The 25,687-nt window shown below is 40.1% G+C and overlaps 2 protein-coding genes across 4 annotated transcripts in view; one reads left to right on the forward strand and one right to left on the reverse strand.

Moving 5' to 3' along the window:
- Nucleotides 1-1,397: 1,397 nt before the first annotated feature.
- Nucleotides 1,398-8,910, reverse strand: FAM210A (family with sequence similarity 210 member A). Its single transcript, XM_061448876.1, has 4 exons — nucleotides 8,796-8,910; nucleotides 7,105-7,577; nucleotides 4,840-4,951; nucleotides 1,398-3,293 (listed from the first exon to the last, which is right to left on the reverse strand). Exons 2-4 carry the CDS (start codon nucleotides 7,551-7,553, stop codon nucleotides 2,994-2,996), a joined length of 861 nt encoding a protein of 286 aa, XP_061304860.1. The 5' UTR covers nucleotides 7,554-7,577; nucleotides 8,796-8,910; the 3' UTR covers nucleotides 1,398-2,993.
- A 7,762-nt stretch (nucleotides 8,911-16,672) lies between these two features.
- The window catches only part of RNMT (RNA guanine-7 methyltransferase), a 131,429-nt gene continuing 122,414 nt past the window's right edge, over nucleotides 16,673-25,687 (forward strand). For 2 of the 3 annotated variants that reach the window (XR_009742601.1, XM_061448864.1), the window contains exons 1-5: nucleotides 16,673-16,730; nucleotides 18,207-18,483; nucleotides 20,626-20,758; nucleotides 22,198-22,320; nucleotides 23,772-23,887. Coding sequence is in view for 2 of the 3 variants with exons in the window: in XM_061448864.1 (XP_061304848.1) it covers nucleotides 18,223-18,483; nucleotides 20,626-20,758; nucleotides 22,198-22,320; nucleotides 23,772-23,887 (633 nt within the window). In the remaining variant the exon portion in view is untranslated. Of the gene's footprint in view, nucleotides 16,731-17,095; nucleotides 17,223-18,206; nucleotides 18,484-20,625; nucleotides 20,759-22,197; nucleotides 22,321-23,771; nucleotides 23,888-25,687 lie in introns of those variants that run through there. The other variant, XM_061448865.1, reaches the window with a different exon arrangement.

Consider the following 25,687-nt stretch of genomic DNA (forward strand, 5'->3'; position numbering starts at 1 on the left):
GCTCCAGCCTGGTCTCCGATTGCAGTTTTGGTTCTGGCCCCATATATGACTTCATCTCTGGCCTCATACTGGCTCCTGCTCAGCCTGCAACTCTGCCTCTTGTGCCAAAGGCAGTTACTTTGCCATCAGCTTGTTAACAGATCACAGCTCTGGCTCTGGCCTGCCTGGGAGGGCATTATGGCTCATATTTGGCTGCTACTTGAGCTCCAGTCCCATATCAAGCTGTGACTTCGACTCTGGTCACTTTGCCATCCCCATCTTTGTCTCTGGTTTGATACTGGGTTCCAGCTTTGGCTCTGGCTCCTGCCTAGTTCATGACTTCTGCTCCAGCCCATTTCAGACAGCACCTTTGGCTCCAGCCTCTTATCATGCTGCAGCTTCAGCTCTAACCCTTTTTGGACAGTGATTTCAGCACTGTTCCATTCAGGCCAGTGGCAGATGTTTCTGAGACAACATCTTAAGCTCCTGTTGGATATCAGGCCATAGCTTTGGCTCCTGCCCCTGTTTGCGTCATGGCATCTACTCCAGTCCCATCTTGGGCTGCTACTTTGGTCCCACTTTGAGCCACAAGTTTGCAGCCCTGTATCAAGCTGTGATTTCAGCTCCAACCTCATCTGAGCTTCAAGATCAGCAGCGGCTTCATTTGTGCTGCATCTTTGGCCCTGGCCTGCTCTCAGGCCATGTCTTTGGCTCTGGCCCCTATTTAGGTTCATCCCTTGCCACATCTTGGGTTGTTACTTCGCCTGTGGCTGAAATCTTGGGCCATGGCTTCAGCTCTGGCTCCATCTCTAGATCTGACTTCAGTTCCATTCCAGTTTCAGGTCAACGATTTTAGTTCCAGACCCATCCTGGGCCTCTGGCTCAGGTCTGGCCTAATGCTGGGTTACTACTTCAGCTCAGTGGCTGTTCAGTCTGACTTTGGCTAGGGCTTGGTAGCAGGTCATGACTTTGGCACTTGCCCTGTGTTGGTCTGTGGCTTCATCTCCAGTGGCATATCTGGTCATGATTCTGGCCCAGTATTGGGCTGTGACTTCAGCTCCTGCCCTATCTTCAACCACTACTTGCTTTTAACTCACATTTGGCTCCAGTTCATGATTGGGCAGCTAACGCAGCTCTGGATCTATCTATCTGGAAATGGATCCTGTGAGTTGCACAGAGGTTCCCACATGTGGCCCCAGAGCAAGAGTATGATCATGCAAATACTACTGGGGCAGACTTCAACCTCTGCAGGGTGCTGCAGGACACAGGCAACACTGCCCACAAAAATGGAAAACCAGAACAAATGCCAGCATCAGAAGAATGTGTGAAGAAGAATGTGTAAGAAGTACACTAAACAGAAACAAAGAAAAGCATCTACTAACTGCAGTCGTACAGTAGTGCTCAACTCAGCAGTAACACAAGTTCACAGATTATTTTTTTTAATAATACTTATCAGAAACATGGCACTTTACATCTTCAGGGCACCAAATTTACAATGATTATTCCTCACAACTTCCCTGTGAGTTAGGCATTACATTGCAGTTACTATTTGACGTGGAAACAAGGCAGAGTCCTGCACAGTTAAGTTAATGAAGTTCAACTCACTGAAACACAGGGAGGCCCTCAGTGACTTGACTGAAAACGTAAGAGTGAGGCAGTGCTGATATTTTATCAGCTACAATTATTTTACTCTAGTCATTTACAAAGCTCAGGGTTCAACTCTGTTGCTTCTCCCCATACTCCCCTGCAAAAACCCCACCTTTGTTAAACAAGATAAACCAGCAGAGACTGGCTAAAACATGAGACCTGTAATAGGAATAGGAAAAACACCCTTCTTTAGCCTGCATTTGAATAAAGCCAAGAGAGCAGCTTGCCTGCCCAGTCAAATAGAACAGTTCCAACTTTAGTCCTTTATGACATCTCTGAGACAGCATTTCAGCCTTCAGCAATGAATAAGTATTTGCTTGACCCAAGAAAATCTAGAAGGAAAGAAAGTTTGGTAGACTGTCTCAGAAATTATGCTTATTTTAGTTGAATTGTTCTACCGAAGCCTGAGGAACTCCTGCATAGGAGGAAGAACTTTCCGGTTTAACTCTTAGTTTCACATGTATTCAAAAATCCACTTAATATACACATTTCTCAAGTAAACTTCTCATTTAGGGTTTTGTTTTTTTTTCTCCAAACAATGAAATAGAACAGTTTTGTAAACTTTAACATGATAAAAAAATAACCTAATTTTTAATAGACAATTATTAATATCATTTAATAATTTTCTACTGTAAATCAACTTTAGGAAACAAAGTATACTTGACAGTATGGCTACTGCGATTAATTCATCCTCTTAGAGCTTTCAGTTGAGATTTCTGAAAAGATACACCATCCAAGAAAGATTCATAGTCTCAGCCCCTAAAGGATCACAGCTCAGCTCAAGTCAATGCAGTCATTATAATTCATTCAGGCCAAGTAGCTAATCCATGGATTCCTTCATGTGCAGTACCAGTGATAATGGTCTGTCACCAAGTTGAGGGATGATCACGACTGAAGAGGCTTGGGTCCACATACTCTGAAAACCAAAATACGTTGCCTTTCCCAGTAGAGAGAGAAATCTTCCTTCTCATTTAATGGAAGATTCAATCTAACAGAATAATGGCTGTGCACTATGATGGAAGAATAAAGTAGTGGCTTCTGGAAGAAACTATCTTTGAGGGGTATGGGGAGGAGGGTGTGTGTGGTAGAGATAAAAAGGCAGAGCAGCCATTAACACTACTACCAACCGACATACGGACTTCTAATCCGAGATGCACTTTTCCATCTGCGAGTTGATATCTCATTACAACCTCTCCCTCAGGGAACTTTAAGCTTGGTGAATATACAGGAATTTTAAATCCACAAAGCAACTGTAGTCTCGGAAGGGGAGAAGAGAAAAAAAAAAGCTCAGAAGTGCACTTTGTATATCCTGTCTCACAAAGGGTTAAAGTGCTAAGTTTGATATAGCCAAAAATTAAGCATCTCTCCTACTCCTTTATTTTTTTAAAGGAAACTTTATCTTTGGTTTCTTGTATCTTCTCCGTAATCTTATCCTTTGTTTCCTCCATCTTCCCTGTAATCTTATCTTTTGTTTCCTCCATCTTCTCTGTAATCTTTCCTTTTGTTTCCTCCATCTTCTCTGTAATCTTATCTTTTGTTTCCCCCATCCTATCTTGTATATATTCCTTTACTGGTGGTGGTGTGGACATGTAGCCATGCTTACGTAGATACTTAACAGTGATGGATGTTCCTCCCAAAGTCACAGTGTATCTGGCAGGAGTTGCAATCTTCAAGAAAACAAAGAGGACACCATATAAATAAAACAAGACAATACTATCTAGTAACAGGTATTTTTAATATTGAGAATTTATTTTGGCCAGCATCAGATACTACAAAGTTCTTCTATTTATAAGGAAATAGGCCAGTTTACAGTGCATTCCCCCAGAAATGCGTATTTTTTGACAAAATCAGCAGAGGCATTAGACTTCCATAAAACAAAACAACAAAACCCCCAAACCTGAAATCCTCTCTGTGCAGCTGGTGGGTCATGCATTAGGCATCTCAGAATGCAATCCAGAACAGACAGCGTGTAAACACAGAGCCACATAAGCAAAAAGGAAATACTGACATGAAGATATGCTTTAAATTCTAAAATTCACAAGAGTATAGGCATCTTTCAGTCCCAAACTAGGACTCACACGTAGAAAACTAGAGCTCTTAAAGGAGACCTTAAAAGGTCCACTAACCCAAGGCGCTACCAACCAGGTTTGTTACTCTAGATAGACTAACCTGCTCTTTCAGAACTTCAAAGAAAAGCCTACACAATTTTCCATTCACCACCTATTCTTGTGCTTCTACATCTTACAAATTTCTTCCAACACTGCCAGATCTCCCAGCTATAATAAAATCTTTATATTTAACCACATTTATTTATTGGTTTCTTCTAGGCACAGGAATAATTGGCAAGAGTAGTGCTTTCACTTTTTCTGTTTTTTTATTTTCCTTTGTGAAAATGACTCCTTTAAATACCAGTTAAGAAGTTTCTAAATGTGATGTTTTGATGAGTGGCATTTGAAGCAAATATAGTATTTTGGTTTTGCATGGTCTGACATGTTTCTCTAACAGATTGCGCACAACAGAGACCCAAACCTGAATATAAGTAACTGATTCCAATGGGCAACTGAAGTACTTGACAATGGTGGAGAGCTAAGGTAGGAAGACAAACTAGCGAATCCTCTAGGATAAAAATAACTGCACTTTCATCTAGAAATCATAAGGTGTTTAGGTTTTACCTCTTTATCCATGTTAATTACATCAGGGATATAGAGGAATAACTTGATTGTAATTAAAATCTCTGAGGGCAGAGAATAATTCTGCAGCAAACAAGTTATTTCAGAAATACAGATAAACTCCTTAAAGAAACAGAGCCTCTATAAACAGGGGAAGTTTAGATTGGATATAAGGAAGAAGTTCTTTACTGTGAGGGTGGTGAGGCACTAGAATAGGTTGCTCAAAGAAGTGGTGAATGCTCCATCCCTGGCGGTTTTCAAGGCCAGGCTGGATGGAGTCTTAGGTGACATGGTTTAGTGTGAGGTGTCTCAGGCCATGGCAAGAGGGTTGGAACTTGATGATCTTAAGGTCCTTTCCAACCCTAACTACTCTACGATTCTATGAACTTGCATGTGACTATTTTTACTACAAAATGAATGCTCAAGTATGTGTAATTATTAAAGAGAGAAAACAGTATTAATTCCTTCTGCTGTAAACAAGTAAACCCTGTTTAGTTCACCAGGCAAGATTTAGAGCTTATTTACAAACTGTAATTATACTTACTTTATACAATGCATATGCTGTTAGCGCATTTCCACTCTGGGAATTTTTCAGGATGTTCACCACGGTGTCTGGTAAGCCAATCAACTCTAGGAATGGAACAATGTTCACTCCTCTACAAAAGAGGAAAAATTGGCAACCTGAATTGGAATTTGAAACCTAAGCAGTGATTTATAGTACCATTTTCATTCTTTATTATACCAACTTTGCAATTTGATTGCTTAGCTGAAACAATACTTTGCTATGTACTCACAGGATTTATATTTCTGTACATATAGGCAATTAACATTCTTTTCAGCATTCCTAGATGTGACCCATTTATATTATCCCTGTTGGGCTCAGTAACTACTGACTTACCTGTGTCTCAGTTTATTATGTTTGGAGGTAAGCAGATATTATGGTGGTAAGACAGCTGCTCAGGCTCCAGTTGTGCAGGTTCAACTTCATGTTCTGTTTTGCCTAAAATTACCTTTTTGTTTTCTTTTTAAAATTTCAGACTAATCTGCAGCATGCCCAGAAGCACAGAATCCATACTTCAGTGTCCACTATTCACTTTCAAATACATCAAACAAATGGAATGTGGCAAAAGAAGAAGATGTGACATGTTACATGGACAAGACTTCAGAGGTTTTGTGCCCAGTTGTTCTACCTTGTCAAGATGAGTGGAGGGAGCTCCTATCACAATTTCTTTCAATTTGAAAACCAGGGAAGCTAACATCAGCACTAAATTTAAAAAAGACCAGACAGCTCATCTTTACGTTACAGTAGAAAGCTACTGCAGAATGCATTTATAGAAGACCCATCTTTCCAATGTTTAGAGATGTAGTAGTTATTATTAGTGTATCTTTACCCACTGGTACTAATATTTTAAGCATTCTTCTGTATGTGTGTACTTTAACATCAGGAACCATAGCAGGCACTAAGTTACTAGAAGCTACAGTCTGAAAGCCTATCCCCAGAACAGAAAATGGAGACATAGTAAGATCTGAAAGACAGCATTAACTGTGTTATTTCATAAACCACCACTGTTTGGTCTCATATCATGAGCAGGCATTCTGAAAGTTATTTTTCCACTTCAAGAGGGTGCTGCTCCTGTGGCATGACGAACTGAAGCTTTGTTATAATTACTTTCTAGTTAAATATTCCCATCATTTTGATCTGTCAAATACTTATTTTAGCAGCTAACTTCATTGTTTCAAGAAAGCAATCTTCATTCAGTTTGAAATGCCTAGATGTAAGCATCAACCTGAATTCTTCCAAAGCAAAATATTTTTATAGCTCAAGACCTCTATTCCTCGGACACGAGCTAAATTTAGAATGACATTTGGATCTATAGCTCCTAGAAAGGGCAATTATGCCAGCTGGTTAGAGTAACTAAAACAAACACTTGTGTGGTAAGGCATTCTGATGTCTAAGCCCCATCCTTACCACCACAAGCTACTGTTGTTTCATGCTTTCTATTATTAAATATACAACACTAGCAATCCAGAGATAAACATTTACTGATATTTAGCAAACCATCTGCAGATAGATAAAACCTACTTCATCTGACTAGCAGCTCATATCTGATATAGGTTTTTTTTTCCCTAATACACATTTTCCAGAATAGTATCTGGCACATGCTATAGCTGAAAGAAACTAACGCTAGAAATTTCTATTAATTCCTATTTTTTCTTTTAGCCATACAAATAATTAACTTCCAGTTAACAAGTCTGGCCTACAGTAGCAACTTTTCAGTGTTAAGGCAGGAAAGACAAGAAACAGAAGTAAAAGGGAAAAGATACACATGGCTTCTGAGGAGCTCAGGGTGAGGTGAACAACATGGAAGTCCAATGATGAGACAGGACTGAGGATGAAGGGGGAAAGGAAGTGATGAAATGACTCTCAAGTCCAACAACAAAAAAAGAACAGGTCTATAAAGATCTCACCTAGCATTTTGAAATCAGGATTATAAATCCCTATCTTTACCTTGTGGGAGTTTACCAATAATTTCAATGCCATCTACATTCATGCATCTTCTGGGAAGATGAGCATTCCTTCAAATGTCAACCAACATAACAGCAATAACTGCATGATAATAGCGTGTACATGACACTCATGAATCCTGTATATTTCTGATATTAATTTTATGCTTCAACTAAAAATGTACCCTCATTTCCCTATTATGTATAGATGCACTTCTTAACATAATTTATATTTCCCTTCACTTGTGAAAGTCAGTCTCAATTCAACAGCAGCATTGGGCACTACAACAAAATATCAACTTACTGCATGGCTGCATAGTAGAAGGATCCGAACCACACAGTGGAAGTCACAAGATGCACTGGAATCATGACTTTTCCATACTGTTTAAAAGTTTTCTTAAATCTCTGAACAAGACTAATTGATTTGTCTTGTAATGGATCAGGTTCTGAAGAATTGGATCCTACAGGACTCTGCTTGGGCGTATCAGTGGCTGAAGTCAAACGATTTCTCTCTTCTAGTACTTTGTGAGGACTGTCTGCTGGCTGTGATGAAGAAGCACTTTTATTTGAGGCAAAGCACGCTGCACCTGCATGAAGACATCGTTTAGGAGGGTCCAGTGCCAAAATCACTTTGCATCCAATATTAGACAACACTGATTGTCCTTTTAAGCACTGAAAGATACCAGTGCGAGGAAGAACCACGTATGTCCCATGTGCCAGCTGAGCAGCAGTATGTAACAGACTCCGCTGCATTCTGATGAACTGTGGCTGAGGTTTCTATAGAGAGGAAACAAGGAAAAAAAAAAAAGTAAACAAATTGCATTTCAATAATCTATTTACTCCAATGCCACTCAAAATTCTCAAATTTTACATTGCTATTCTTCTACTTTAAAAGGTTTTCATAATCTGCCTTTTCAGAAATCGTTACCTTTACTAATCAGATAGTTTTAGATCAGTCTTCTTTAGCACTCTGAACTAAAATGGCCCCTTCACTTAACACACTCTGCTCCTCACAGCTAGAATGCTCGTTCTACTTTCTAAAAACATTTTTGGATGTTTAGGACTATCTACTGCTTTTATCTACATAATTTAACACAGTTATTGAAAAGTTACCCTTGAAACTTCACTTCTAGTAGCAACTGAGAGTTTGAGTCACACTTTGAGCCTAAGCGAATGTAGTATGAACTCCCTGATGTGCAATTAATTAATTTTCAGTGTCAATACATTTTTAGTTTTGATGTAACCTTTCACGTTCTATACTCCATACACTCTTCTGAGCAGAGTTCACAGTAAAAAAAATAAAATAATAAGAACCAATCAATAACCTTAATAGTAACAAACCTATCCATAACAGCCTGCCCATACACATCTGTTAGGCAGGGGGATGGTACTGTTGAATATCATGTATTAACACAAGCAAAATGAACTACAGTTTACAAAATATTACAATGCAAAGAATATTTTAAAACTGTGGATAACCCAGTTAACTTTATGATTTTGAATACTTAACAGGTATTCCTGAAAGTTCAAACGAACCACTGAAAGATTCCCCACAAGAGAGGAATTTTGTTTGGCATGTACAGACATCAAGCCATCATATGTTCCCCCCCAAAATGCATGCTTCAAACTAGTGAATTAAATGCTCTCTCCTTTCCTTTTTACAATGACTGCAAATTATAGAATTTTGTTTCCCTCCAAAAAAAAAGGTTGACTCATCGATTTTATGTAACAAATACCAGTTAAATCAGTTATATTACAACTTTTCAATCTTCCTGATGCCTTTACTTTAATTATTGTACCAATTCTTGATCCAAACTAGAAATCATTCAAGTTTAATTGAAATTCCACTGTCATTTTCATCTGCTTCCCTTCACATATAGCCTTTATTTAAATCAGGTGTTTTGACAGTGAATTTGTCTAGGCTGCTGAAAATTATTAATATTTCATAACATAGGCAGGAGTTAAAGAAAAAAAATGTAATTAAGCCATACATACCCCTTATTACTTTCCAGACATGCAACAAGAGAAATACGGTAAGGCTTGTATCTTCAAAGAGTTGCAGCTTTTCCACTAGTTCTCCACTTCTCAAATATATGTCTGAATATATGGATGTCTCTGCTAACGCAGAAAAAAGGCATGTTTAGAGAAACGGCAATAAAAGCACACTAGTATTAAGAAGATTTTTGGTTAGCCTGAAACCTTGCTTACTGAAGAAATTGTTGGTATAAATTCCCCTTTGGATACAGACACGCTAATGGGTTTTTTTTCTTGTATAACTTAGAAGTTCCTCAACTGTGAATTACTCTTTCCTTCCAAGACAAAATGCATCTGTTTGATCATTCCTACCTGTATGTTTCCTAGGTATTTTTATGCTATTGTTGTGCTTGAATTAATGGCAATTACTAAATTACAATGTTTGATGTGAGGAATGGTTTCAAAGTCCCCGGGAACCTCAGTGGTGCACGTGAAGCATAGACATTCACTTTTGTTACACTCATACCAACAGGAGGTATTGCATCATCGGGGGGGAAAAAGGAACTCTTGCCTCTTGTGATCAAGCAGTTACTGGGTTCTGTTGAGTTATGAACTCACTGGGAGAAAAGGAGTACTGCTGCTTATAGAACAGTAAATCAGGTACAGGTACTGCCTCTCAATGAGTCAGTCTTCTGTAAGAATTCACTGGAAGCAACAACTGCATGTGGTATCTCTGGTTTTACAAGCAGCAGACATTCTTGCCGACTTCTCAGATCTAAATGCTTCTCCAAACAAAAAACAGTGAAAATGCTCTGCAAAGCTCAAGTGTTAAGATGGCATTCTGTCACAGACCAGCTACCTTACTGATTTATAGAAATCGTAACAACAAACTGGAAGAAGACAACTATATTGCTTCCATATTGCTACTTACACTCCTTTCCTGAGGGATAACACTCTCCACAGATGAGTATTTTCCCCTCTCACCAATAGTACACAACACTGAACATCAGACCCTAAGCAGATTTTTGTAATATCCAGCCAGTAGACTTGGCAAAGGTAACTATCCATCTATAAGAATTCAGAGCTCGAGTCAGACTTCTGCCATTCATCTACTTTCAGTGGATGGTACCCTGCTGAAAAATACCTGTTCCAAATGAGCTTTTAAAATTGCCACCATACAGCATGGGGGAAACCATGCTAGCACTCTGATTTTGGTTCATTAACTCTGTTGTTGTCAGAACTCTGCATTCTGACAGCCTTGGAAGGAGCTCATTCTTCTGTACAGAAGCAAGAAGAAACTGAGTATTTCTGAATCTTCTCATTCTCATGTAGCATATATAGCAGCATTTCTCAGAACACCATTGCTAGTTTTTGCTGTCTAGCACCTACCTGATGGCACAAAAGTAATACCATACCACACCTCTGATACACCTGGTTGGGATTCTTGGACATCCATTTAGTTCCTGAAGGCACCTCTGTCTCATGGCAAGCTATTAACAAGCCCTCAGACATAAAGAGGGTGCTCTAGCGGCCTCTTACGGAAAATATCAGCTTCTCATTACTGTGCTAGAGGGTTTAGCAAACTCTTGTACTTCCATTATAATTTACTTTGGCATAAGCCTGATGTACTGCAGGAGTACCATATCTCTTGAATTTGCTAAACCTTTGCCTTCCAGTGATTACTAGGAAGTAGAGATTAGATGTGCTTTTGTTCCTGAGGACTCTAAAAGCTCAGGATCTTTTAATACCAGAGTTGGTCTATGTGAGTATCGCAAATTCATATGTTTGGATGTGTCCTACAGGAAAAAAGAAACAAGGGATCATTGGAAAACACAGAAGTAATAAGGCAGGCCAACATAGGTACAGCGAAGGCTGCTATGGATATCTGCTGTTGGAAAGTGAAATCATGCCAGAGATGCTGCCAGATGAAACTTTCACTGGGGTAATTTGTATAAAAATAATTACCCTGTTACAATTAAGTTTTTTTTTTAGGTAACAGAGAAGTTAAAAGACAAGAATGTGGGTACACTAAAGTTTTTGCCATCTTGTAAGTTCTTTTGTAAAAGAGGTCAAAAAGCATCTGAGGGAACTGAGGGTATAGTATATGTAGAACACACTGGCTTATTTTCTCACTTCTACCAGAAACACTCTGAATACAATCTGTAAATATGGATGACTTTAAAATATTTTTACTTGTTCTACTACTGTTTAAAAAAAGAACATTAATTATACCACAGGAGAGTTCCCAATGAAAATCCATGAGCTTTTTTTCACTCCCAAGGGATCTTTCTACAAAAACAGAGAACTGATTAACATTTTTGTAATTTTTAGTGTAAAACCAAGCAAACTTTGAGGCTTCTGGGTCACACATACAGAATTCTGAAAGGACACAAACCAAGTTTTCAGAAATCCTCTCCAGCATAGTGTGCAGTCACTACCAATGGATGGGAAAATGGCAGTGTATAGAGACTTTTTATTCTTTTAGTACTTTTACAGTGTATGAATAAGTATTTTATATTTTGGCTTTTATTATTATTGCAGTGTCCCTGATACAATCTCTAAACTAAGAAACTTGGTTATAATTTAAAGCTTTGGCATCACTAGCTATCTTATCTTGTCTACTATTTAGAACTAAAACCACAACACATTTTAAGTTAAAGGGAAAAATGCAAAATAAGTGAACTCGTTTACCAAAATACCCTAAAACATTAGTCCTATCCCACCTCCATCACTTCTAATCTCTAATACCTTCACTCAGTAAATGCTATGCTATAACTTTAAAATTGATTATATTACTACATCTCAATATTGATGTGAGTGGATTCAAGCCAACAACTTGTTTAGCCTTGCTTTATCTAAACTACTCTTGTTCTTACTAAAATAAACCCAGTGAAATCAAGAAAGTAGAATAAACCTTGATAAGGTCTTTACATACACAGCAATCTTCAGATACCTAACACAACAGAAAGTAGCCTTAGAAAGAATAAAAATTCTTGTAGACATTTATGGAGTCTGAACATTGGATCCAGAAGGCACAGTAGGAGAACCTAATGCAATGTCTGTGTGTCAAGTTACAGATCTGGAAGGCTAAACAGGAGGCTTAACAGCTGATCTGCACCCAGTCAACATGACAGCAGTATCTCCATTTACTTCCATATAGGAATGCGTTAGATTTTAAGCACACAGCTAAGTGTTATTTAAAGCGTGAATGGACTCTCCAATTCTTCTGAAAGAAAGTACCACAATCATTTGTGGTGCTTTTTGCTCTTCAGAACTATATTTTTAATAACTGGCGCTATTCCATCTTTCAACTGTTTCCCTGCTTTGCAGTGGTGAACTGGTGCACTGGGTTTCTTCATTCAGAAGTTTCATTCTGCCCTCTACTGAATTTTTACGTAAGTACACTTCTTTTACTACAAAAGGTCTCTACTCTCCACAATTCCTTTCAGCAAGTGTAAATTTGCTGGATCACCTTCTATGTTGGTTCCAGAGTCCTCAAAAACAACAGGCACATGTCAACGGAAGGAGAAGAAAAAAACACCAACAACCCTGCCTTTTAAAGTGCTATCTGATTTGATTTTTTTCTGTCCATTTTTGCCCCAATGATGTATCTGCAATAAGCAAGTTAGAGAAGTTATGCTTGAACATGTTAACTAAGCTTAAAAAGAGGCATATACATCTATGCTAAGAAGTTCAAAACCAGGACTGTACTTGTCTGCTTATTATTTTGCCTTTCTGCACATTACTTTTCACTTTAAGCTAATGATAAAATAAGATCTAATTCTCTCTCCTTTTCATTCCACTCATATAATAACTTTCCCAAGCAACTCCTAATAGCCTCTTGTCTCCCAACACATCATTAGGTCATTCCACTCAAAACACTTGTGTTTTTCTGTCAGAGGATAATTAACATGGAGGAGTGTGTGTGGTGGGCTGCAGGTTTACAAAGCAGTGGGAAGCTTCTACTAAATGACTAAAAGGGGCTGTGGAGGGTTGTTCACATAAGGAAGCCTCATGTGAGCAGTTTCCTGCACGTGGCTTTGAATTCTTTCAGGAGAACAAAAAAAAACCCAACAAAAAAAAAAAAAACAAACAGAACAAAACAACCCAAAACCCCACAACTACACTGGTGAGGGGTCAGATGCTAAAACACAAACACACAAATTCACAGACAACTTTTCTGCACCTCACTGAAACACTGTTTAAAAATCTCTTTGAGTCTCCTCTCTCCATGGTTCATTGAACTTTGGCAGATTCCTCACCTCTTAACTTTCATTGAGCATCTCAAGAGCTCTGACTCTACATTTTAAGACATGCTAGATGGCATCAGAAACATAACTATTAGTTACACCTTGAGGATTATGATAATTTCTTTTATGAAGTTCTGCTACCTCTCTTTAGAGTTCAGAGCTCCTGTGCACATCTCTTTTCACTAGCAGAACCATCAGTAACAGTCAAAAAGATTTAAGTCAAAACTGAACTCCACCTTGCTCAGGAATTCCTGCTATTCTTACTTTGGGTTCTAGTAGCCAAGTTCTTTTCTTAATTCATAATCTTTCTGCTCACCCAGGACTTTGCTGCCATATACAATTTAGATTATACTATTTAAGCAGCTCTTGGAGTTACAATCAAATACTTATTCCTGAAAAGTCTAATGAAACAACTGGAGATACTCTGCATTTATTAAGGATATGCTTAAACTTAGATCTTCACATTAACTTTGTACAGCCTTCTGCCTCATCTTCCATTGTGATTACCAAAATGGTTTCTTTTCTAGCCATGATAAATGTCATTTTTGCCACCTTGGATCTTTGCAGGCCTTGTCTCATTGTCCTCTGTCTCTTCCCTCCATAACTTAACCGTAAACAACAGCATTGGCTGTAATAATATTTTAAATGCCAATTATACTACGTAACAATTTTACAAAGCACTTAAAACAACAATCCTCAATAAGTAGTAAGTCTTTACTCTACAAATACACCCAAAGTTCTTCTAAGACTTTCAAAAAACATCCTCAAAGAAAAGCTCTGAAGCCTTCCAATTAGAAACAAAGTAGGAATAAGTGTAAACCAGCCCCTTCCCCTCCTCCCTCCTTCAGTAAGAACAGAATTCACATTCTGGAAGCATTAGGTACAAGATTTCTTTCTTTTATTCTCTCACCACATTTATTTCACATTTCCAAGCTGAAAAGCTGTCACTTTTTCCCAGCAAAAAATACAGAACGTTCATCTCCTAGCAGAATTACTGTTGGCAGACGTTCACTTCCAGTATAAATCTTTTCTAAATATTCAAAGTGTTGAATTCTCTGTTGTGAGTTCAAACTTGCCCATATGGGGAAATATGTGTAGTATCAATCAGAGTATCTTGAAAAATTATGTGTGAAGGTGCTGATCATAACATTTACAGAACACACACATGCTCAAAACCACACTCTTCATCTAATTTTTAGTAAATGCTATTCCCCATGTTCTCTACAAATGAGTGTGAACGGTTCCTATGAAGGTAGTATTATTTTTATTAAGGTCTTGATACCGGAGCAGATAAACTTTCTAGCTCACTATTAAATTTAATGCCTTTCATGGCATCTATTGCATAGTGAACACAACTGCTAATGTTGCTAGCCATGGAAGCAACAAAGTGATGCCATCTACAAGTGTCCAAAATAGCATCAGACTCACAGAGCTGTCTTTATACCAGAAGGAGTTCTGATGGGACTTCAGTAATAGGACCCTAATAATGCTTCCACTCAGTGTAAAGTAGCAGATTTACTACCTTGCTGTGTTCAGACTGAGAAAGGAATCCTGTGACTGCATGCTGCATTATATGAGATATGAACAACAAAGCCCAAGGCTTGTGTTTCAGCACAGAAACATCACTCCATCAGAAAGTACTACACTAAGATGCCATCCAGTTTTAACATAAGCAAAAGCAGCTTTTAAATCTACAAAATATTAAGAGCAAGTACTTAAGTGACTGGCATATGTTGGGGCTAAGCACTACTGTTACGGGTAAAAGATATAGCCTGGAGAAGATGTTAGAAGATGTTAGCCTAGATGTTAGCTTTAGATGATGAAGATGTTAGCCTGGAGAAGAGAACACTACCTGGAGACCTCATAGCAGCCTTCCAGTATCTGAAGGGAGGCTATAAGGCTGCTGGGGAGGAACTCTTCATTAGGAACTGGAGTGATAGGACAAGGGGTAATGGGTTAAAACTTAAACAGGAGAAATTTGGATTGGATATAAGGAAGAAGTTCTTTACTGTAAGGGTGGTGAGGCACTGGAATGGATTGCCCAGGGAAGCTGTGAATGCTCCATCCCTGGTGGTGTTCAAGGCCAGGCTGGACAGAGCCTTGCGTGACATGGTTTAGGGGGAGGTGTCCCTGCCCATGACAGGGGGTTTGGAACTAGATATTTTAAGGTCCTTTCCAACCCTAACTATTCTATGATTCTGTAAGATAACTGCCCTCACATCCTACTCAACTCTTTGACCAACCACTTTTGGAAGAGGCTTACAGAGCTGCTGTACAGCCAATTATGTTTATATTTGTAGCAGCAATAGCATCTTGGGGTTTAGGTAGATTGAGGAACACTTTCAGTTCAGGACTAGTTTTGGTAAGGAACTCTAGGTCACTACATATACTACCTTCTAAAGTAACACTTTATCTTTTGGGCCAGCTTGTAGAAGGCATTTCAGAACCGCACATAAATTAAGCTGAAGACATTTATGTCAATACCTGACATAAATCCATATTTGACTTAGCAGCTTTAACTAAATTTCTTCCAGAAACATCCTTCCATCAGAAAGACTTCCCAGTCTGACTCCCTGGATAACTCTCATAGTTAACTACCAGAAGCAGATTACTAATGAGAACTGTAACTAGGCAACTTTGCCAAGAGGGCTGTGGTCTGTTCACAGCCAGCCACTATGCCTCCTATGGATTCAGAGACCTCTACAAATAGTCCTTACGAAACGTAAGAGGAAAAAAAAAAGTGCTGAAAGCTCAGGACGAGCAAATAAACATCGTTTTACTAGTGAACAGGTAAGAGAAGGGAAAACCAGACTTCTCAATTTTGAGATTCTCCTGCTCCGTGAAACCAGCTTTTTGCTGGTATTTGTTACATGCCACAGCAAGCCACATTAACACCCGTGCAAAACATTTATTAGGCAAGAACACATTTGTACAGCCACTTTAAGTTACCTAAAAAGTCAAGACAAGCACAGAATCAGGTGCCTCGGGACAGCAACACCCAAAGGAATACAACCTAACTACGGCCCTTTAACGGTACAACTTGTCAGAGACTCGCGGCCGCCATTTTTCACGCCAGACAACACGCCCCCCTGTTTGGTAAAGAGCAAGCGGCCGGGGGCGAGGCGCAGGGCTCCGAGCGGACCGTCCTCACCGGCCACCAGCGGCCGCAGGGCAGGCAGCCCAATCCCCGCAACTGCAAAACCAGCTGGGGCTGCGGGCACCCGTGCGCTACGGGCCCTGCCGCTCCCCACCACCGGCCGCGCTCTGCCCCTTTCCCCCACCGCCGCCCAACTAGGGGACCTCCGGGGGCCGCCGCTCCCCTCGGCCCCACTGCATGGGTACCTCGTGTCCCAGAGACCGCTCCTGCACCTCACGGGCCCTGCGCCACGAGACGCGCCACGAGACGCGCCACGAGACGCGCCACGCGGCGGTTTCACCAACGACCGCGGCGCCCGCCACCTCCCCCGGGCCGGCCCGCGTGCGCGGCAGGGAAACGTGCAGCACAGCCCGTCCCCACCATCACCTTGAGGCCCGGTGGGACCCGACCGCGCAAGCGCGCAACTCACCCACCGCTCGCACAGCCTTCTGGGGCTCGTAGTCTTGTCCCGCCGCCGGACGAGACCGGATGTGACGGCACCACGCTCGCTGCCGCATCGCGGAAGAGCGTCATTTCTGCAAACAGGATGGCGGAGTGGTGTGCGGCTGGGTGAGTGCAGCGGACCCTAACGGGCGGCCTAACCACCGCGTCGGGAGGTGGCGGTACGACGGGTGGCGTTGAGACGGGCGGCGCGCCCCCGAACTCTCTGCCCCGCGGGCAGCCGGGATGGGCGGGGGTGATTCTGCGCTGCGTCTCCGGCCGTCGCCAATCGGTTGCGGCCGCGCCGGGGCTCGTGGGTGGTGCCGCGGCGGCGCGCGCTTTGTCCGTTGTTGTGGTGGGCCGGGCCGGGTCTCATCTCGCATCGGCAGACAGTAGGCGCGCCCCGCCTGCCGGCTTCCGGACCCCTGCCCTCAACCCCCCGTGACGCAGCGAGAAGACTTCAAGGCCTTGCCCCGTTAGTGGGGTGCCGCTGCGGTGACTGTCGCTTTGCGCGGCTGACTTCAAGGTCTGTGGGGGCAGTCCCGTTCGTCTCCCGTTCCCCGTCGCGTTTTGAGCTTTCTTCCGAAGGAGCTGCTCCTGAGAGCTTGGTTGCCCTCGTTGGTTGCGAAATTCGGATAGTTTCTAAATCTAGGCCTTAAAAACATCAGATAAACTGATTGGGACAGCCGGGTGAAGCTAAGAAAACGTGCGCTGTTTCGGAAGCGTGAGTTAGGTGACGTAGCATAGTAGAAAAGTTGTTTCTAAGTTATGCTTAGAGGCCATTTATTTTGAGGAATGCTGTTCCGGGGTCCCTATGTAAGTGGTCCGCTTAATTAATGCGTTTTGATCCTCGTTAGGAGGCTTAAGCCTGTACACAGTGGAGTGTACATATTTTTTGTTAGACTAAAATAAGCCACTGTTTCAGAAGAGGAGTTGCCAAATTATCTTCTGCTGTGCTATATTAGAAAGTATGTGTCCTGCGTGCCGATACTGGTGTAGAGAAGGCTGGGATGTGATGGAGGCTGAATGGGCCATGTAACAGTGATTTGCTGTCCTACAGACTATAGATGTTTGTGGAGATAAGGAAATACAGCTGAAGATTCCTAGTACTAGTGAGGCTTGAGGCATAGTGGATATTCTTGGCAAACTTGAAAATCCACTCCTGATATGAAAATTTGTTCTAAAGAAATACCTTGAGTTTCTTGTTTGAGGGCATCTATTTGCAAATAGATTAAATAATGAGTTTACTAATTTGAGGGGCTCTGTCAGCTTGTGTTTCTGAACATAAAGTGGTTTGTAGTTTACTCTTTATGGGGAGGGGAAAAGGGAGATTACAGGCTCAAAATGCAATAGCATGTTGCCATTGAGTCACTAAAGGTAGCTAAGAGACTCAAACATGGAGAGTAAATATTTCTCTTAATTTGATCTTTCTGCAGTGACAGTACTTTGTAATTGTGCTATCAGTCAAATTTGAAGCCTATGTTTTCTGGGGCAAGCTCATTTTTTGTAATGGCAGCATGATAATTGAAAGTCATGAGTGTAACTGGAAGTAAAAAATTCAACACTGAAAATAGTTGGTGGTTTGTTCTGTTTTTTCCTCTATAGACTTCCATTCTGATAAATGGACAAGGAGACTCACTTTTCAAAAATGGCGGATTTAACCAACAATGAAGAACAGGAAGTAGAGAAGAGTTTGGATGAAGAAGCGGAGAAAGCACCTGGTACTTCAGAAGCAGATTCAGGTATTACTCAGGAAGGCGATAGTTCAACTTCAGGTACAGTTCAGTCCACTGCAAATGAAAAAGAAGTCCACAGTGATAATCAGGATGGCACAGCAAAAGGAAAGAATTTAGACTCTGAAGGTGAACCCCCTAAGAAAGCAGTGAGTATCATTTATTTTGAGCTATGTTCAAATCCTTGTTTCAAAGCCTTAGCTCAAGAAAAAAATTGAAAATATTGATACTAAACATAAGTGATCAGTATGAAACACCAAATGTCAAAGTTTGTGGGTAGCTTCCTAGCAAAATAACAGGTGTAGAAGTTACGTTGGGCTTAATTGGGAGAGAAGGAGGGATAGTAACTAGAATGTTGAGAGAACTGAACTCAGCATGTGCTTATTCCAATTCTAAGATTATTGTTCTGTTTTCTGTGTGGTAGCAATCTGTTAGTGCAGTGTAGGGTTTACTGGCATTAGTCCAAGTCCCGTATCTTGAATTCATGTTTTGTATGTTGTTTTCCTGTGTTGGTATAGTGTGATTGAAATTCTCCCATAAGATAATTTTGTCCTTTCATTTCCTTAGTAACGTATTATATAATTCAGAACACTACAAACTTCATCCTCTGTGATACAATTTCAGTATGGTTTGTTAGCAAAGTGAAATACTGAAAGGTTTACAGATGCTTTTTTGTTTGAAGACTGCAGGTGTAGCAGAAAACATTTGTCCTTTTAACTGGGATGGTAAAAAAGGTAATATGATGCTGTCCCCTTTACTATGTATGAGCTTGCAGAAACTGTTGCTGTCTAATGTTGATCTTTTGGCATATTTGAGTACAATTTGAAAACACCTTTGACCTAATGTTTTGTTTCTCCTTTCAGAATTTTTCCAGGATATTAACTTATGGCTAAGAAATCTAATAAAATAAAAATGCCCTTTGTTGTGGTAGAAACATTATTAACCCTGTCACATTTTTAATAAAGTAGCTCTTGGATATGGTTTAGATGGACAAAAAATGCATTGGTTTTGCATAGCTTGAGGGTGTAGAGAGGTGATTGCATTGAATGCAGCTGCCAGCATCTAGATGTTATTGCTGATGGCTGTTTGCAACTGTGCTTGCAGCAGCTGAGATGTGTTAATAGATTGTATTAATGTGTCCTCTGCACTTGTCAAAGTCAGCTGTTCTCATTTACGTCACCCTCAGTAGCCGTTCAGGGAGCCATCTGTGCTGACCCTAAAAAAGATTAGAAATGGTCAAAATAATTATTAGGTCAGCTAAATTGTGGTCATAAACAGATGATGGGGTCATAGGAATTCTGTGTTTATTTCAAAGGTTACCAAAATGATATGAAACACTACAGAATTCAGGTAGTATTTTAAAGTTATTCAAACCTCCTTTTCCCTTGAGGAACTGCTATTTGAATAATAAAATACTTGGATGTTGACTTTTGTAGTCAGCTATGGGGAATGTTTTTAATTGCTGTGTGAATTCATACCGGTTGGGGCTTTGTGACATGTTTGTGGGTTTTAACTGAGAATTGTTTGTTCTAGTTTGTACTGTTATTTCACTTTTGTGTCTCACAGACATTGTATTGGTTCCCCACATTATTGTTTTATTTGTTTCAGTTTTATGCATGTAATTGAAGATTATTTTCAAGGTGAGGATCTGATTCTCTGTGTCACATGGGACAGAGATCTCTTGGAGTGTTTACAGTTAAGACTAAGCAGGAGACACTTCTACAGCTAACTTAAGCATTAAATGGGGTACATTGACATTACTCTCATTCCTTTACCGTAGTCTGTCTAAAGATCTGGCAGTGGGATTATTCTGTTGGGCCTTTATGTGACATTACCTCGTTGGCATTTGGTTAAACTGGCAGTTTATATGCTTCTGTTATATGTAAACATTGAATTTCTGAAACATTTTTCAAGAAGCTTAAAATTCCTCAAGAAGGAACATCCTCTCTTCAATCCTAGGCTTAAGGGGAATGAAACTGATTACTTGAGAGTGATGAGAGTATTAGACAACTGAAAATTAAATGTCTATGAAGAAAAGATGCTGGGCTTCATCTGTCAGAAATTACTCAAACCAACTGAAAAAAGGATTAAAATTTTTTTAGGGAGTTGTCTGTGTGTAAATGGGAAGTACTGACATCAGTACCAGGACAGATACAGAAAATGTTTTTGTATAAATATGTAATGATGGTGCTCTTCATAGTATTACTTGTTTACTATCTTAAATCTTTAAAGCGAACGTGTGTCTTTTAAGAATTCACTTTTTGAGTCTATTTCTTCCCTCTTTTCTACAGTGTAAGGTAGGCCATGGGCAAGCTGTAGCTGCACATTATAATGAGCTTCAGGAAGTTGGATTGGAAAAACGTAGCCAGTCTCGCATATTCTACCTCCGAAACTTTAATAATTGGACAAAGAGCGTCCTCATTGGTAAGCTTTCCTACTGATCACTTAGACTTTCATAACATCTAGCTAAGTTTTGTATCAAAATGTAACTTTTTTCTGCTAATGTTGATTGTGACACTTTGCCTCTTAATACATGGTGAGATTTTCAAGTGCAATAAAATACTGTTGTTGGAGTGCCAAATGTATCCTAAAGGTTTAAAGATCAAGTGACCTGAAAACTAGAAAAAGTTCATGCTGGAAACTGCTCTTTGTGCCATTTTAGAAGATGAAGGTACAGCTTTAAATTGTAAAGAATCTGTCCTTAGATTGAGCTGTTATTTAAATCTATCTCAAATAGCGTCTTAACCTTTTCCTAAAGCAGTCTGTCCTTGGATCTCGATAAAGCAGTTCTGCAGGAAACCTGAACTAGGGTATTTTTCTGCATTGCCTATTGTCAACAGTGTTAAAGATTAAAAACTAGGGGATATAGTTCTGTAAGAGTCAACAGCTTTTTATGAAAGGCAAAATCTGCTGTCCCACTAATTAATTCCAAAATGAGGAAATGGAACTGTCAGATACCTGCAAACAAAGAAATGAGTTATTGGCACAACACCACAGATTTGTGAAGGGGGATCTATGCCAGGAGATGTTGGCACTGTTTGTCTTACTGTGCTGCTTTTTGTTGTGTTGTGTCAGAGCAGTTGGAAGCAATATTTAAATTTATATAAAGCTGTTGCTGAAGCCTGTGTTGAAGACTTTCAGTTGCGATGAATTTCAGTAGTATGTTGTAGGAGATGTATCGGAACATATTTCATGTCTCTTACTGTGAAGAAAAGTTGCTAGCATGCAGATATGTTTCACGTAATATGCCAACATCAGTCAGAAATAATCTAGGCAGAGTGAAGTTAAAAGAAAAAATGAAACTGGTGTATGTAGGGCAAGAAAGCAGCAAGCAGCAAGCAAGTACCTAATGTTATTGAAAGGCATAGGAGAGTGAGTGGAAAACGTTACGCATTTATGTAATGTGACCGCAAGGAAATGTTGTGGCTGAAGCATTTAATTGGCTTTTACTCTTCTGCAAAAGGCTTTCCCATACTTTCAGATAACATCTGCCTTCATTATAGTGGTAATGAAAGGGAACCCTCTTTGCCTACTCACGCACAGAGTGGTTCTTTAGTGGTGTGCAGTTTTGCCTTTGTCTGCCAGGGAAACAGTTCAGCACTCCAGTTACATTACATGCAAAGCACATCAAACGCAGAAAATATTCATTATCTTCTCCATAGTTTTAAAATGTTGTGGTTCCTTTCATCATTAGTGGTTTCTAGAAAGAGAGGTGTAAGTCTCATGCTAAGAAGACTTCTAGGCAAAGTAAGTTTTGAGGTGTTTTAAAAAATCTCGCACTGTTTTGGTTCTTTAGGCTTCTCTGTACGATACAAGTGAATTACAGAGACCTGTATGTGAGCTCTCTCTTGTTATTTTTCTAGGTGAATTTATAGACCGGGTACGACGGAAAAAGAATGATATAGCTGTTCTGGATCTAGGATGTGGCAAAGGTGGAGACCTACTGAAATGGAAAAAAGGCAGAATTAAAAAACTTGTCTGTACTGGTAAGAAGACAAAATAAGTTCCCAGGCCATTAGTGTTTTATGGGCGCATCTCCAGTCTTTTCTTATTTCCTTCTTTTAGTAAGCCCAAGAATGCAACGGTATGCCTTCTGTCAAAAAGTCTTCTATTGTCTTTTAATCTGAAGACATCAACTTGATTGCCAGCATAAACATAATAAACCTTGATTTTCTGTGTAATAGCTTGCTGTTCAACTTGTGACTAAAAGCTAGTATCATGAAACACTAGTACACATGAAAAGCTAGTATCATGAGACACACTTTTGCCACAGATTGTCTTAGGCAGAGTGTAGCAATGGGGAAAAGACTGATGTGTTGTATTTCATGTCTTTTCTCACACATTGTCAGCACTGCACCAGTTACTAAGAAGGAGAAAAAAATGACTGCTACTGCTGACCCCAGGACACACATACTATCTTGCAGTATTTTTTAACTGTTGTGGAAACACACAAAGATTGCATTAACAAACAAAATAAATCTTGCAGTGTTGTGACAGAAAATGGTTTTGTGTGTTAGAATCAGGGAAAGACTTTCAGAAAGGGTAAGAGCTGAAAACTGGTTAAAAAAACCTGTCTTATTTAAATAGTTTGCTTAGATGTTGGGAGGGAGACACCATCTTCTCTTAAGGATAATCAGAGGAAGTATTACTTCACTTCAAATTTAATTAGATACCGAAATTTCATAACATCCCTTTAGTGTGAATTATTCTGGGATATTCCATATTTTACAGCTCTTTCTTGCCTTGTTCTATTGGCAGTCTTCAAATACAGTTAATTAATTTACTTACAAAGTTCTCATGTAAATTTATTGCATGTTGTTAAAAAAATTGTGCAAGCTGTTATTATTCGGTGAAACTTGATGTTTGAGAGGACCAGTCTTAAAAAGAAAATTAGAAAACAATTCCCATGATGATATATACTGATATATATATCAGAAATAACTGCATTTCAACTTCTTGTATATTTGAAAAAAGATGAAGAGCTTTTAGTACTTTTTTGAGAAACCCTGAGGGCTGAACTGTTTTAGCTAATAGACACTTTGGGCTGACAGCACTTAGTATCAATCGCATAGTATCATTACTTGAAATTTTGGAGGCTTGCTTTGCACTTTTGAGGATGGGAGCTTTTGAAAATCTTCAGATTACAACTTTTGTCTTGAAATAATGACTGAAAATCTCAGAGAGTTATAACCCCAAACACTTCCTGCAAATTAAATTCCTTTTCTGCAAACTGGAAGGCCAGGCTGGACAGGCTCTTGGGCAGCATGATCTAAGGTGAGTTGTCCCTGCCTGTGGCGGGGGGGGTGGAACTACATAATCTTAAGGTCCTTTCCAACCCTAACCATTCTATGATTCTATGAAATTGGAAATATGAAAGTGGTTGTTTAAACACTTGTTCAGTTTATTTGTTTTTCAAAATTTCTCTCTCCATATATAGATATTGCTGACATTTCTGTGCAACAGTGCAAGCAGCGATATGAAGACATGAAAGCCCGATGTCGTTATAATGAACATATTTTTGATGCAGAATTTATACAAGCAGATAGTACCAAGGTACAGTGCCTATGCTTTTAATGTTTTGGAGGCTTAATGTTTTTTTTGTTAAGCAGGTATAAGAAATGATGATAGTGCAGTAATATTTTGGGCGTGTATATATTTTCAAGATCAGATTGGTGTGCTGTCAGGAGAATCATCCAAATGGGTTAATGGAAAGTTGGTTGAAGATGTAGTTTTATTACTGTTTTACAAGGTAACATTCTTGAAGCCTGAATGTCTTTCTCAGATAATAAATCTACTGTTTTCGGTTCCTTTCAGATGATAAGAGGAAGGGAATGATTACTTACCTCTGGAGTTCTGTGAGCCAGCAGAATGTATTTTTATGCTGGAAGGAGTAAGGGACGTTTTCTGATTTGACTTGTATATTTTGCTTATCCCAGGGTTGTTGTTTTTTTTTTTGTTTGTTTGTTTCTAACAGCATTTTTATTACTGTAATACATATCTTCAAAATTTGTCTCGGAGAGCAGGTTTCTTAGGCTGTCTGGAGGTGATGGTGAATCCATTACTGAGGCTTAGGAGATGGTCTTGTAACCAGCACTACTTTTGCTTTGTAGAAACGCAGGCTGAAGGATGGAGCCTGCCTGGTTTCGCATATCTGTGGAAAGGCTGAACCTGTTCTTCCTAGCCTTGCAGGAAGGGTTGTTTGCTTGGATTCTTGGTTGCTTCTCCTTCTCAAGTATACAGTCACTTGCAGATTCCTCTCAGCTGAAATTCGGGGGAGAGGGGAAAGAGCCTTGATCGGGAAAGAGCCTTGATCAGGAAAGACAGGGATATTTCTGTGTCACTATTACAGCTCAGTCTTAAACACACATCTGTTTTCTGTTGCGTGCATTGTCCTGCCTGTCTCTGCACACAAAAGTTCATCTCCCTGACTTTGTGTCTCTGTAATCTATATTGTATATAGTGCAAAATCTCATTCTTGCAGCTTGTCTAATTTTGCCAACCTCTGTTTCTCAGTTACCTATTTCTTTCTCAAAGTGTAGAGGAGGAGTAAATGCACAGATCAATTGCTGTGGGTATGTGATGTGTCCGTTTTTTGTCTTGGCACAGACAGAACATTGGCAGTATGTGGGATGAACTGATAGAGTCTGGAAGTGAGTAGGAGGGTGGAAGTCTGGGAGAAAAGAAAGCTGGTAGAACTATTAAGTATGAAATATTTTAAGTACAGAATCCACATCATGGTCCTTGGGGAGAATTTGTGTGCTCCTGTATAACTTAAGGTGGTTAGTAGTATTGTATAAAGGAAGCCTGAGCAAGAAGAATCGGAGAACTACTGAATACAGGGTGTCCTGGGTTCAGCAGTAGCAGTCATGTTTTTTCCTTTGTGTTAGCTGGTGCAGTGCTGTGTTTTGACTTCTAGTTTTGAGAACAGCGTTGGTGAAGCCGATGTTTTCGGTTGTTGCTAAGTGATGTTTACCCTGACCAAGGACTCTGTGAGGCTCATGCTCTGCCAGGGAGGAGGGGAAGCTGTGAGGAAGCAGAGACGGGGCGCCTGACCCGGGCTAGCCGGGGAGGTATTCCATACCACAGCACGTCATGCCCGGGGTGGGGGGTAACTGGGAGTTACCCGGAAGGACAGGAGCTTCCGGGTGGAACTCGTTTTCTTGGCCGGTGGTATCGTATTCTCTTCCTTTGTTATTTTCCCTTATCATTGTTTTAGCTGATAGTAGCGGTGGTGATTTGTTGCTGGACTGTTCTTGTCTCAACCCGTAGGAGTTGCACTCTCTCGATCCTCCTCCCCGTTCCTCCGGGAGCGGGGAAGGGGAGAGCCCCGGTGCAGGGAGGGGGGGGGAGACG

The sequence above is a fragment of the Pezoporus flaviventris genome, unplaced genomic scaffold (assembly GCF_033815535.1).
Source record: "Pezoporus flaviventris isolate CSIRO_AGI_PZ_B2104156 unplaced genomic scaffold, CSIRO_AGI_Pfla_v1 ptg000007l, whole genome shotgun sequence".
In the NCBI taxonomy this organism is placed as follows: domain Eukaryota; kingdom Metazoa; phylum Chordata; class Aves; order Psittaciformes; family Psittacidae; genus Pezoporus; species Pezoporus flaviventris.

Bases quoted from the DNA above. Each gene is read 5' to 3' on its own strand.
- FAM210A (XM_061448876.1), bottom strand. From the start codon at position 7,553: ATGCAGCGGAGTCTGTTACATACTGCTGCTCAGCTGGCACATGGGACA. The intron at 4,952-7,104 runs GTAAGTTGATAT...CCTCTTTTGTAG, and splicing joins TTCTACTATGCAGCCATGCA to AGGAGTGAACATTGTTCCAT. The intron at 3,294-4,839 runs GTAAGTATAATT...GTTTTCTTGAAG, and splicing joins CAGCATATGCATTGTATAAA to ATTGCAACTCCTGCCAGATA.